General features: G+C 40.4%; 3 protein-coding genes across 3 annotated transcripts in view; 2 read left to right on the top strand and 1 right to left on the bottom strand.

The window, feature by feature from the left end:
• Positions 1 to 1,054: 1,054 nt before the first annotated feature.
• On the top strand, positions 1,055 to 1,762 carry LOC120425030 (iron-sulfur cluster assembly scaffold protein IscU). The gene has a single exon (XM_039589401.2). The coding sequence runs from the start codon at positions 1,178 to 1,180 to the stop codon at positions 1,625 to 1,627; it is 450 nt and encodes a 149-aa protein (XP_039445335.1). The 5' UTR covers positions 1,055 to 1,177; the 3' UTR covers positions 1,628 to 1,762.
• A 2,610-nt stretch (positions 1,763 to 4,372) lies between these two features.
• On the bottom strand, positions 4,373 to 4,972 carry LOC120425019 (28S ribosomal protein S14, mitochondrial). The gene is made up of 2 exons (XM_039589388.2): positions 4,814 to 4,972; positions 4,373 to 4,745 (listed from the first exon to the last, which is right to left on the bottom strand). Exons 1-2 carry the CDS (start codon positions 4,874 to 4,876, stop codon positions 4,422 to 4,424), a joined length of 387 nt encoding a protein of 128 aa, XP_039445322.1. The 5' UTR covers positions 4,877 to 4,972; the 3' UTR covers positions 4,373 to 4,421.
• Positions 4,973 to 10,401: 5,429 nt separating this feature from the next.
• The window catches only part of LOC120425020 (probable RNA-binding protein 19), a 28,500-nt gene continuing 25,360 nt past the window's right edge, over positions 10,402 to 13,541 (top strand). The window contains exons 1-2 of the mRNA XM_052708626.1: positions 10,402 to 10,561; positions 10,623 to 12,168. Of these exons, the coding sequence (XP_052564586.1) occupies positions 10,526 to 10,561; positions 10,623 to 12,168 (1,582 nt within the window). The 5' untranslated portion in view covers positions 10,402 to 10,525. The remainder of the gene's footprint in view (positions 10,562 to 10,622; positions 12,169 to 13,541) is intronic.

Genomic DNA, 13,541 nt, shown 5'->3' with positions numbered 1-13,541 from the left:
AAAGTTCTTCTACTCAAATGTTGGTGGCGAATCGAGTTTTTAGCTTTGGTTTTAGGGGCCTATAGAGTTATCTACGTGCGCATGTATTGCGTGTACGTACACGAAAAAGATTGAGGTTAAATTTTGTCCGGCCAGCAAAATCAAATGGTGCGCTAGTGTGTGTACGCGAAACGTCATAAAGCTCTATTGGACCTTTTAAAAAAAACTCCAGAAATGATTACCATATGCAACGTTGCCAGATTATTTTATGGGAAATCTGTATTTTCTTAAAAATAAATCTGTATTTTATCTGTATCATGTCAAATTCGAAGCCATAGAAGATTTTTTAGACTTTTCACAACAGATTTAAGCTTTTTAATCATATTAAAGCATAATTCAATTACTAAATTATTGAAATTTTCAAAATAAATCATTTTTAAAAAATCTGTATATACAGATTTTTGTGATTTTTGGGATCAAAAAATCTGTATAATACAGATTTATCTGTATATCTGGCATGGCTGACCATATGGTCGGGCTTTCAGGGTAGAAATCAAAATTGAGTAAAACACTTAGCTGAAGATCAGCGGTATTAGGGAGCGTTCTTTTATTACGTAACGCAGTAGGGGGGGGGGGGGGGTCGGAGGCCGTGTTACGCTCCATACAATTTTTTAAAATTTGTATGGAAATTTTGTTACGAGGGGGGGGGGAGGGGGTCTAAAAGTCCGATTTTTCGCGTTACGTAATAAAAGAACGCTCCCTTATGAGTAGATTTCTCGAGTTTTTTTTGATTAGGTCCTATAAACATATGAAAGACAATAGTTTATCGGTCCTTTTCAAAAAAAAACTCTGGATTTGATTACCCGTGCAAGGGAGCGTTCTTTTATTACGTAACGCGAAAAATCGGACTTTTAGACCCCCCCCCCCCCTCGTAACAAAATTTCCATACAAATTTTAAAAATTTTGTATGGAGCGTAACACGGCCTCCAACCCCCCCTCCCCCCCTACTGCGTTACGTAATAAAAGAACGCTCCCCAACACAAAGGTTTGTTATCGGAGAAACGTCAAAATCAGGTGCAGCAGCAATTTTTCTTTCTCCCCAAAACAACTGCGCATCAGACAGGAAGTGACTGCTCCGAAGTAAAGAACGTTCTTGTGTGTTATTGCGAAATTCGTGCAAGTTGCAAAACAAAAACAAATGGCTTCGCTGCGTGGAACGGTTCCGGTTCTCCTAAAACTCCGCCGCGTCCAGAGCGTCCCCGGGATGCTCTACCACGCGAACGTGCTGGACCACTACGAAAACCCGCGCAATGTTGGCTCGATGGACAAGAAGGACAAAACGGTCGGAACCGGCCTAGTTGGTGCTCCGGCTTGCGGTGACGTCATGAAGCTGCAGATCAAGGTCGACGAGAACGGCAAAATCATCGACGCCAAGTTCAAAACGTTCGGCTGCGGATCGGCCATCGCGTCCAGCTCGCTGGCCACCGAATGGGTCAAAGGAAAGACCCTGGACGAGGCCAAAAAGCTCAAGAATACGGACATTGCGAAGGAGCTGTCGTTGCCGCCGGTCAAGCTGCACTGCTCGATGCTGGCCGAGGATGCCATCAAGGCGGCCCTCGAGGATTACAAGAAGAAGCAGGACAAGTAGGAAGGGAGCGCAAAGAGTCTAGTGATTAGGTACATTACATTGTAATTAGAGTGAGTGTGGTTGATTATGCAAGATGGTGTTATTAAACTTGATATCGGTTTGAGAGAGAAAAATAAAGAGTTGCTTAGAGGAAAACTAAGATTTTCAATTGCCTAGTCATTTAGTGGACAGCATTATTTCCGCACGTATTCGAAATCAGCGTAGTACTTTTTGATATTGTTTTGTAGAGGGATCTTATCTATTCAAAGGAAAATGTAATAAAATGCACGCAAACAGCAATTTTAAACTCATTTCAAGCAAAACAATATAAATGGGCTAAAACCGAAGACCCATTTACATTGTATTGCTTGAGATGTATTCCAAGCACCTTCTAGCAAATTTTCGCAATTTCGGCGTTGCAAAAACTATTTTTCATGTTAGTGACATATTTGTACTAGTGTTGACTTCAACGTTATATTTCTTTCTAACTAACTTATGCATCCACTTTAAGTGAATGTTTTAATAATATTTAGCATGTTTGAACTTTTATATTGATTTTTTGATGAAATACCATTGTACAATCCCGCAAAATGATTTTTTTTCGGGAAAAAATAATTTCCGTAAATGCATAGATATTTTGAAAACTAATGATTACAAAACAACTGTTTTTAAAGCACTTAAAATCGAATGTTCAACGTCGTTAAAATCATAAACATAAACTTCAAAAAATATTTGCAATGGCAAAATAGTAGTTTATGCAACAAGTTGCAAAAAGATGATTTTTCCAGCACGAGTCGTACATTTATCCAACGAGGTCCACCGAGTTGGATAAATACGACGAGTGCTGAAAAAATCAAGTTTTGCAACGAGTTTCATACAACATTTTTTGCAATTCCGAAAAACACCCATTGAGTGAAATTTTAAGTCAAATTTTCATGTATTTTGTCAATAAATCGTGTAAATCAAAAAAATGTTGAAAAGTGTTACTTTTCGAAACAAGTGCTGAAAAGTTTAACTTTTCAGCACCCATTTCAGTGCTGAAAAGTAGAACTTTTCAGCATTTATTTTGAAAAGTGTTGCTATTCGATTCTGTTTTTTTGGTACAGAAAAGTAGGCTATTTTGTCGTTCAAGAATGACAGGAAAAGTAAGTAGTTTCACGACGGAATTGCAAAAAAGATATTGTTTTACAAATATTGCAGCCGGTGTTATGAATGAGTGATAGAAAAAAACTATCATTTGGTGATTCCTATACATCATTGTCATTATACGACCGCCGCTAGCATGTGAGTTCTCCTCTTTTAACTCGTTCTTGCAAGGGCATTCTCTTTCTATCACCCCTTCTCTTTTTCTCGCTCACACACACTCGTCGAAGATTATTTTGTTTTCTCAGAAAACTGCTATGAAAGAATGCGAGAGGGGGATTTGGAACCGACCACACTTTACGTCCCGTTAAACTGCGTTGGAAATTGTTGTTTTCTGACGGCTTTTGTGGCTATGCTTTGTTGAAAAGGAATAATTGTGAATCCGGGAATGAGAGAGAAACAGAAAATGTCACAAGGAAGTGTTTTAACACGAGAACGAGACAGGCTTTTGCTGAGAATTTCGCGACTGAAAAAGGGCAGCGAAAGTTGGGAGATGCGTTTTTGACCATGATAATTGTACACCCAACCCCCGGACGTTGGTCACTTTTTCGTTTGACACTTTTTGCCTTCCTCACCTTACTGAGGAAAGGCTATAAAATCACTCGGAAAATGAACATTTTAATTAGGCTTCTTAGACCTACCTTTATTTGTACATATCGACTCAGAATCGCCAGCTGAGCAAATGTCTGTGTGTTTGGCTGTATGTAGACATGTGTACCAAATCAATGTCACTGGAATATCTCGTCACAAGCTCAACCGATTTTGGTCGGAATGGTTTTAATCGATCCGTCTTAACGTCCCCTAAGTTGCTATTTAAATTCATGCAGTTTTATCATGTATTTAAAAAGTTATGTTAAAAAAAACTGTTTCATATTAAATTAAAATTATGGTAAAAAGGGTGGTTTTTTCATGAAACCCTCACATGTTATATATTTTTAGAAAGCATATGAGAAGACCTTTTAGGTGGAGTAAGAATTTTCAAGATCTGACTTACCTATCTTAAATTACAAGCAGTTTAAAAAATGGTTTGAATTCACATAACCTCAACTGGTCGGGTTTGATCGCCACGAAAAAGCCGTGTAGAGGGATGCCATTTTCCTCAAAGGCCGTGTCTGTATAATCTTGACAAAAAGTCTGTAGGTTTTTTTACTCATCACTTATTTTTATTATGACCTCTTAGGTGCTGCGAACGCTAGGGGAGATCCATAAACATGTGGACACTATAGGGGGGTTGGAATCACTATAAATGAGAGGAAGGCACCAACCACCTAAAGGTGGATTAAGTAACGTTTTTAGCTTGTCCCCGTTGGATGGTCAAAGTCAAACTAAAAAGTGACGAATTGTCACTTTTTACACGGCGCTCACGCACACTATCAAAAGAAACGTTTGGTAGTGTGTGTGTGTGAACTCCGTGTAAAAGGGGTGTCAAACTAAAAAGTGACCCCGTTCGTTTGACAACAGTTGGTGTCAAACCATCGGGGTTTGAGTGTAGTAGGTAGCTAGGAACTGAAAGTTTGATCACGGACGTAGTTTGATATTTGTGCAACATTTATTCTTAGTCACGAAATATTCTGTAGAGACAAGTCATTCGGCAGGTTTTAGAAGCATGGAAAATACATCAACCAATCTTTTCTCGTATTTTTTGAAACTAATCTATATTTACATGAAGCGCTTACCACATGGCCCTCTGCACGCCGGACAGCTTGTTATAGTCGGCAAATTGTCGCCAAACGATTCGGCTGACGCGCCACCGGTGCACGATACCGCGGGAACGCGAAGTAACGGCACACCGCTCCCGGACCCGCACCAGCGAGGTATCCCGCGGAAAGGCGTGTATCTCGGCACTGGCCACCTCACGCAGCTCCACCGGCAGGATGTTGTTCTTGCGGAGCGAATTTACCCGCAGCCGGTCTTTGGCGGATTCAACCACGCACTTGCGGCGTTTTGCGTCCTTTAGCATCCGCCAGTCGGTCCACTTGGTGCGAACCTGCTGGAACTGTACGGAAACAAGAGCATTTGTGAACGAGCTTTTTACTTTTGTTTGCTCCACTCGGTGATTCTTACCCCAAACCCGGCCAAATTGGAGTTGGAAACGATCAACCTGGACAGCAAACTTGGAACCGACATCGTGCACTGAAGAGGAAAGCAAAAACAACCCGTCCACTGTTGATTATGTAAAATTACAGTTCTGATGTTTACATAATTTTACACTATTGCGAAGAATAACTAAAATTAGCTCGAAACTTACACGTTTGGCTTGTAATGCTTTAATTCAATAGAAGTTTATGTATTACTGCGGGCGTTAATATATAATTAGAGTTAACGCGCGGTGATACGACCGCAAGATAATAGTCGCATGACAGCCGCATGACAACCGCAGAACACATTTTTGGCTGTTGTCAATGGTTGCCTTGAGTTTTCAGCTGACTTTTTGGAAAATATTCAAAACAAACCAAGTTGACAACCAAATCAACGTAGAATTTCAGTTCAACTTGCTGATTTTTATACTGCGGCAGTTAGGCGGCAATTAGGTCTATTCCCGTACCTGCAGAATTGCAGAATTTCTGCAGCTTCTGCAGAATTCTGCAGCCAGCATAAGTCACTTATCAGCTAGCTCCCAGTCACGGCGTTCTTGCAGGATTCTAGCAGAGTTCTAACAGAGCTTGATATTCTTACAGAATTCTAGCAAAAATGTTCCACCGTTCTAGCAGGATTCTGACAGAACCAGCTCTGCTAGAATATTTCGTGACTGGGCTCTCTTTATCTCTCTCTTTTGCAGAAGTTCTGCAAAACTTTTGCCTGGGTAGCGCGTTCCAGTACTTTTTCTGCAATATTGTACACAGTTGAGTGGATTTACTCAAATTGGATATTAAAGTTTTTTAATTATTTTAAGTAACTAGAAATTAATTATGCTTAGGTAAGGTAGAAATTATATATTAGAAACAACTCAAAACTTGTACAACAGGTAAACAATTTTACAAATGAGGGTGGCAGGTACGTTTAATAAATATGATTTAGAAAAAGACAAACAAAGGTTTAATATAGAAGGGACCATAAATACATGTTTTAATAGCAGAATGTTTGAAAGATTATTCAGGATAACATAAATAAATTATGACTGGATGTTACATGAGAGAACAACGGTGTCGCAGCGAAATTGGCAAATGAAAAAAATTTAATCACAAACTCAAAAACACATAAATTAAAAAAATCTGGAAATATAGAAATCAATAATTAAAAATATAAAAAACTAATATATTCAAATTAAGAAACTTTAAAAAACACAAATCAGATATTTGAGAATTTTAAAAATGCAAATAATTATATCAGAAAAAAAAATAAAACACAAACTCAAAATTTAAAAATTCAAATTATTAAAAACTAAATATTTCAAAATGTTTAAATTTCAAAAAAATCTTAATTTCAATATTTTAAAATAAATAGAATAAAGGTCGAAAAAAAATCGAAATAAAAAACAAAAGTTTGAATATTTATGAGTGCAGAACACCAAAAATTCAAAAGCTATAGTTAAAAATAATAAGATAGAAAATTAAAGAAAAAAATAAGTGAAATTAAAAAATTCTGTCAGTTAAAAATTTTAAAACAAAATTATAAATAAAATAGAAACAGTCAAAATTTCCAATCTCTAAATCGTCTAAATTTGTGTTTCTAACCTAAAATATGACTCCAAAAAATGTGTATTTTTATGATTCAAGATGGCGAAGCAATTAAGAATTTAATAATTTAGTAATTTAGGAATTAAAGATTTAAAAAATTGAAGAATTTCAGATTTTCAGAATTTCAGAATTTTAATTTCGACAAAATTACATAATTTTTTTGGTTCATATATACAAATTGGTAGCGCCGTTAAAGGTACAATTTATGATTTGTCAAGTAAATTTACCTATTATTTTAACACATATATTGAGTATCTTCAAAATCAATTTATGATCAAAAATAATTCCTAAACAAATATTTATTTGAAATTATTAAACTCAAAATAAATGTGTATTTTAAAACTTATTAAAAACTATTTGTTTTTAAAGTACATTTTTTGTTGGGGTACTAGCCGCACAGAGAACAGATGTACATCTAGGCTCGAACTTGTGTGTAAGCACTGCAGCACTAACAAAATGTGTTGCATACAATCTTGCATCAAAGAAATTAGGGTGTAAAGGATACACTTGGCGGCGCCACCGTCGCAGCTGAGATTACTTGACTTAACAATGAAGCTGGCTCAATAATTTCCTCAGAAAAATAATATTTTCGTCGTTTATAAACTAAATTCACTTCAGTACAATTTCAATTGACTGCAAATAATGAAAAATGCATTAACATTAAAAAAACATAACAGAAAACTTATTTAAAAAATATTTTTTTGAGCGATAGCTTTAAATAGTACCTTTCCACATGTTATCTCTGATTTCGTTTTGTTTACCTTCACAGCTGATTTTGTTATTTTCTATCGCGCGTAAAATCGTACCCCTACGATGAAGGACAGTCAGACATTGGTCTGATGTCGTTCGTTCGGAATGTTTTGTGCAGTGAATGGATGGTCCAACGTTCTGCTTCTGTAGGTCATCGTGATTTTTGAAGTGGCGCTATCTAGGCGGATGATGCACACCCTAGCTCTTTTCAACGTATCTTGGTTTGAATTTTTACACACGTTTTTCGGTGCTTTTTGTTCAGTGATGTACATCTGTTCTCTGTGCTAGCCGTGCTGTAACACTAGGGCTTAAGTTTTAACAGGTAAAAATATTAACACTAAAATTTATCATTTACATGAATGAACTAAGCCTGAAATCGTTAACATAAAAAAAATCGTTCTCAATAAAACCAGACAAAAAAACAACAACCCCAAAATCATTTATTATTACAAATAATAATAAAATGCTTGATTTCACCCAACTTGCAAATTTTACGTAAGCGTGTACTCAACATCCATCACATCAAATTGCAGTAACTTTTCAACAAGAAAGAGAAGAGAGAGCTTGCAGAAAAGTACGGGAACGGTTTTGCTGCAACTTCTACCTCTCTCATTGCAGAAGTTCTGCCTGAGAGAAAAGTTACTTTTGTTGCAGAAATGTACGGGAACGCTCTGCTGCCGTTTTTGTGCAGAATTGCAGAATTCTGCAGTACGGGAATAGACGAATCCAGTGTGAAATGGCCGCTAGGTGGCCAATGGTGTTAGAAATGACAGCTTCCATGTATTTGAATATGGGAGCTCAGGAAAACTCAATTTTTAAGCAATAAAATGATTATTTATGATAAAAGTATTGATTGATTAGGTGCACAAAATGTGTCTAGAATATTATTAAAATAAAAACTGTTCGAAAAATTTGCAATCGAGATAAGTACACCATTCGATTCAGCAGGAATTTTGGGCACCAAAAATATATAGTTTTCATATGTTAAGTATTTTATTTTATAAGAAAATTAACAAAAAGTATCGAGACATTTAGTATGGGAGCTGTCAAATCTCTCACCATCAAAAAGCAGCGTTGAGCTTTCGCTGGATTTGTCTATAGACCTATTATCTCCTGTCACTCACAGCGATGGAGAAACGTGATTTTATCTCGCAATAAGCAATATCGAGTTGCAAAAAAAGTACTCTGTAACCCCGATTGTTTAACACCAATGGAGTTGGATTGGTAGTGAACAATGTATTATGTTGTTGGTTTGTAATAAGTTTTAAATGGTCGACCTTGTACATATACAAATTTAAGCAACCCCTCTATTGGCAGAACACGTCTTGCAGGGGCAACGAACAGAACTAGAATGATTTATTCATCAAATTACAATAAGTCAATATCAAGTCAAGGCATACTTATGCGTATCCTCAACACTCCTCCTCGCATGAGTATCCCTAACGTCTTCAGGCTTCGTTTTTGCGAGTTCCAATGGTCAGGATCTCCATCTCCTCCTGAATCCTGGATAGTTTGCTCTCCTGTTCATCTGTATCAGCCAATCGACGTGATTTTGGCACGGTTCCACTTCGCTCCACTGGTCCCTTTCGTTTGGTTCGACCACTCACACGCCGTTTGGATGATGCTCAAAAGAAGTAAACCGGTTGTACCACATCATCGTGAAACTGGACGGGATCCTCCATTTTCCTTTGATCTTGACCCAAATGTGTAGCACCGCGCAATGTATACTCAAATACTTCCCTTTTCTTCGTCTTCTTGCTCCGACGTTTGCTTTCGATCAGGACTCCCACAAACTGCGTACCGATCTCCTTCTGTTGTCCGGAGCACCACCGCCGTTGCTTGAGCCGGTACAGTCCGTCGCGCAAAACTGCCACCGCTGCTGTCTCTCCTCGTGACATTATCCGGCAGCCATGTTTGCCGAACCGGATATCCGCTCCCTTCACTATCAGCTTAGCCACCGAAATGAGGTTCATCTCGAGTCCCTGGATGTACAACACGTCGGTCAGCTTGATCACCGTTTGCTCTCCGTTGTTGTCCACGCTATTCAGCGTCACCGTTCCAATCCCTTGGACATCCACCTCCTTACCGTTTGCCAATAGCACTTGTCCTCTGGGGGCAGGTTTCAGCGAATCGAAACAAGCCTTCACGCAGCACACGTGGGAGCTGGCTCCCGAATCCACGATCCATTCTTGCCGTTTGCTGTTGTCCAATACAAAAGCATACGATTTCTTGCTGGCGTTGACTTCCACGTCGTCATCACTCATCTCGGCTGGACAATCCACTTTCCTATGGCCTTCCTTACCGCATCCGTAGCAGATCAGCTTCCTCTTGAATGCCACCTTATACGCTACTGTCGTGTCTCCCGCTTCACTTTCGTTCATCTTGCGCTCCTGGTCCAGAATTTTCCCTTTCACGTAATCGAGCTTAAGATCCTCGTCCTTCATGATCAGCAAAGCAGTCCGGACTTGATCGTAGCTCATCGGCAAGCTTCGCAAGAGCATCGCAACCTGTACATCCTCACCCAGGTCCTTTCCAGCACTCCGTAGCTTCGCAAACAGTTCCTCAAAATCGTAAATGTGTGTTGCAACGTCTCCTCCTTCCGGCAACTTCCGGTCACAGATCTGGCAGATCAAGGACACACGGGAACACATCGATGTCTTCTGGTGCTCGTTTTTCAGCTTGAGCCACACATCTTTCGCCGTTTTGAGCTCTCGGATTAGCGGATGCTGGCGCCTCTCGACCAGCAGCGAAATCGTTGCGCGTGCTCTCTGCACTCCATCCGTCCACTCGTCATTTTCTGGAACCGGGGCCTGCGCGTACTCGACGTACTTCCACAGCTTCTCGCGAATTAACAGCATTTCCGTTTCGAACGCCCATTGTGCGTAGTTTTCGTTGTTCAGCTTCTCAACTCCAAGCTTCGCTTCCATGCTTCTCGAGAAAATTTTCTTCAAACTTCCGATTCTGATTCCGTTATCGCCTTGGTTACTGGGCCCATAACCTATTGGCAGAACACGTCTTGCAGGGGCAACGAACAGAACTAGAATGATTTATCCATCAAATTACAATAAGTCAATATCAAGTCAAGGCATACTTATGCGTATCCTCAACACCCTCGAACAACCAAAATTTAGGTGTATTTGATTGAATTTTAACAGTTTTCGCCAAATTATATTCAATGTGTGACTTTTAGTTTAATTTTGATTAGAACCATTCTGGCGTGTATGTTTGACACATGCGCGTAAAGAGATTTCGCACGTGCATCGGATGTAAACATTGCCGTTGAAGAATTTAGTTTGTCTCACAAAATTACGACTTTTTTTCCTGAAGTTATGTGAATTTCCTAATAAAGATGTCCCGAATAATTGTTAAAAATTTGCCTAATGGGGTGAGTACTGATGTTAGCACTGGTTTTAAAATATCCATGTGACGATTTTGCACTCTTCCAGTTCACGGAATCGAAACTGCGCGACCACTTTAGCCGGTGCGGCATCGTGACGGACGTGCAGCTCAAGTACACGCCGGAGGGCAAGTTCCGAAACTTTGGCTTCGTCGGGTACGAGTCGGAGGAGCAAGCGGCAAAAGCGATCCAGCACTTTAACAACACCTTCCTGCGGACGTCGAAGCTGAGCGTCGCTCCGTGCGTGGCGTTGAACGAGGTGAAGGAACTCAAATCCTGGAGCAAGTATAGCAAAAAACCGGAGGAAACGAAGCCGGCGAAGGAGTCTGGCAAGGACAAAAAGAAGAAAACTGAACAGGCGCCCACGTCGGAGGATATTCTGAAGCAGCGCAAGCGCGATCCTCAGTTTAAGGAATTTGTACAGGTTCAGAACAAGGCCGGCAAGTCGGTTTGGGACAATCAGCTGGAAAAGGACGAAGAGGAGGACGAGTCGGGTTCGGAAAGGGAAGATGAAGAAGAGACGCAGGAGCACAACGAACAGTCGAAAGGAGGAAAAGGTCTGGCGAAGCCGAAAAAGGAAAGAAAGATAACGAATCTGTTTGTGGCCAAAATTCACAACATTCCGTCGACGACGAAGCGACAGGACTTGTTCCGATTCTTTAAGCCCATCAAACCGTACTCGATTCGGATTCCCCCGAAACAGAAGGGATTTGCATACATTGGATACAAAACGGAAGCTGAGCTGCGGAAGGCGCTGCTCAAGGACAAAAGCTTCCTCGGCGGAAAGCAGGTGAAAGTCGTGGACTTTACCGAAAAAGATCGCATGCGTGGGGAGGAAGGCTCGAAACTGGATAAGAAAGAGAATCCCAAGTGGGTTCGCGAGAAAGAATCGGTCTGCAGCGAGAGCATCGTGGAAACTGGGAAGCTTTTCTTCCGGAACTTGGCGTATTCTGTGCAGGAGCAGGACTTGAAGCAGTTGTTTGAAAGGTACGGACCCGTCTCGGAGATTGACCTGCCCATCGATGCCAACACCAGGAAGCTGAAAGGTTTTGGAACGGTAACCTTCCTGATGCCGGAGCACGCGGTCCTCGCGTACAACGAGCTCAACGGAACGTTCTTCCACGGTCGCATGTTTCACCTTCTTCCCGCCAAGGTGGACGAAAAAGAACGCGCCGAAGCGGACGAAGACGATTCCGGTCTGACGTTCAAGCAAAAGAAAGAAAAGCAACTGAAAAAAACAGCACAATCCTCCCACAACTGGAACACGCTCTTTATGGGTGAAAACGCCATCGCGGAAGCGGTCGCGAAAAAGTACGGCAAAACCAAGGAGGAAGTGCTGAGCAGCGAGGGCGGAACGACGAGTGCCGCTGTGCGATTGGCCCTGGGAGAAACGGAGATCGTTATGGAGATGCAAAAGTTCCTCGAGGAGGCGGGAATCCAGCTGGATGCGTTCAACGGGGTGGCCAAAAGCCGATCGAACGCAGTTATTTTGGCCAAAAATTTGCCCGCCGGAACGGAGCCGGCCGAGTTGACCGAGCGGTTCGGCAAGTTTGGACTGCTAGGCCGAGTGATTCTGCCGCCGAGTGGAGTTACGGGTAAGTTAAGGGGCCGGTGATAATTTTGTATAATCGACAAAAAGTAATTACGGCATTTACCTTAAAAATGATAAATTTAGTTATGATGATTTGAGATTCTTGAGAAGTTCCCGATGAGCGCATTTGTGGAAATATGATACGAGCCAGGTATCTCCACGTTCCCCCTCTAGATTAAAAAATGTATTGCTGTTTGAACTTTCGTTCACTCAATCCACTTTAAAGAAGCATCTATCCGACTAACTTCACGGCCTGGCCGAATAAAGAATTTGTGTGTTGAGGTTAGATTAGATTATAGACAGATAAACAGACAGAAAAAGAAAGATGTTTTTTTTACTTTTTCGTGTACGATTGAGATGGTAAACTGGATTTCCTTCTAGATTCTCAACACTTATCGCTTACACTCGGTCACTAGGCTACAAAAATTGGCAAAAACTACTGTGCATGTCCATTTCGATGGAACGCATTTTGTTGGTCGGTGCTTTTGATCAGATTGGTTTTCTTGAAGAATTTCGGGAGCAATTTTCTTTTGCGTGATTTGCCTCCTCTCTCATTCGCGGGTGAAGAGAGTTCGGTAGCGAAATTGATTTTTTGCGATTATTCCATCCCTGCCATCCGCATTGACTTTCTCGCATTTATGATTGTCTATGTGGAGTTGTTTTGTTAATTCTTAGGCTATAGTTCACTTTTTCACACAACCCTCATAAGTCAGGCCTACTGCGTTGAATTAACCGCCGAGGGGATTCTGCGAACGGATCACATTGCACTGAATTATACTTATCAACACCCTACCTATAATTATTGAAATACAGTAGTTGTTCGGTAACTGGGCTGAGTTCGTAGCCCAGTCACCGAATGCTGCTCGCTAACTAGGCGAGGGACCACCGATGCATAATATTTCCTGATGAAATGTAAAAATTAAAGTTACTCAGTTTTATTTACAATGCTTGCTTTTCATATTTCTTCAATTGTGACTTGAAATTAAATAAAAGTTTTAAAAAGTTTTTTTTTTATTAATTGAACAGGCTTTTGGCATCCAATAACCCCTCGCCCATTTCGGGTTGTCTGCTTTCGAGTGCCCAGTTAAAAAGCAGCCCAGTTAAACAACGCCCAGTTACCGAACAACTTCTGTATATATATGTATTAATCCGAGTCCAATATTTGTTTTGTTTGTAAGAAATTAACATAAAAGTTTTAAACGCATTTTGAGAAAGTGGCTTGAACTTAAAAATGTTACTTAATCCACCCTTAGGTGGTTGGTGCCTTCCTCACATTTAAAGGGTAGTGCTATCCAAAATAGATACAAAAGGGCGGACCTTTTAGTGTTCTATTAACCCTCTAACGCCCATGGTTGCACCAGAGCACCACTAATTTTT

The sequence above is a fragment of the Culex pipiens genome, chromosome 1 (genome assembly GCF_016801865.2).
Source record: "Culex pipiens pallens isolate TS chromosome 1, TS_CPP_V2, whole genome shotgun sequence".
NCBI classification, from domain to species: Eukaryota; Metazoa; Arthropoda; class Insecta; order Diptera; family Culicidae; genus Culex; species Culex pipiens.
The sequence above is the reverse complement of the archived record's forward strand: the minus strand, read 5'-3'. Positions and strand labels throughout refer to the sequence as shown.

What these genes read in the sequence shown, in the direction of transcription:
- LOC120425030 (XM_039589401.2), top strand. Translation starts at nt 1,178, where the DNA reads ATGGCTTCGCTGCGTGGAACGGTTCCGGTTCTCCTAAAACTCCGCCGC.
- LOC120425019 (XM_039589388.2), bottom strand. Translation starts at nt 4,876, where the DNA reads ATGTCGGTTCCAAGTTTGCTGTCCAGGTTGATCGTTTCCAACTCCAAT. An exon ending in CCAATTTGGCCGGGTTTGGG is followed by an intron (nt 4,746 to 4,813) that starts GTAAGAATCACC and finishes GTTTCCGTACAG; the next exon opens with TTCCAGCAGGTTCGCACCAA.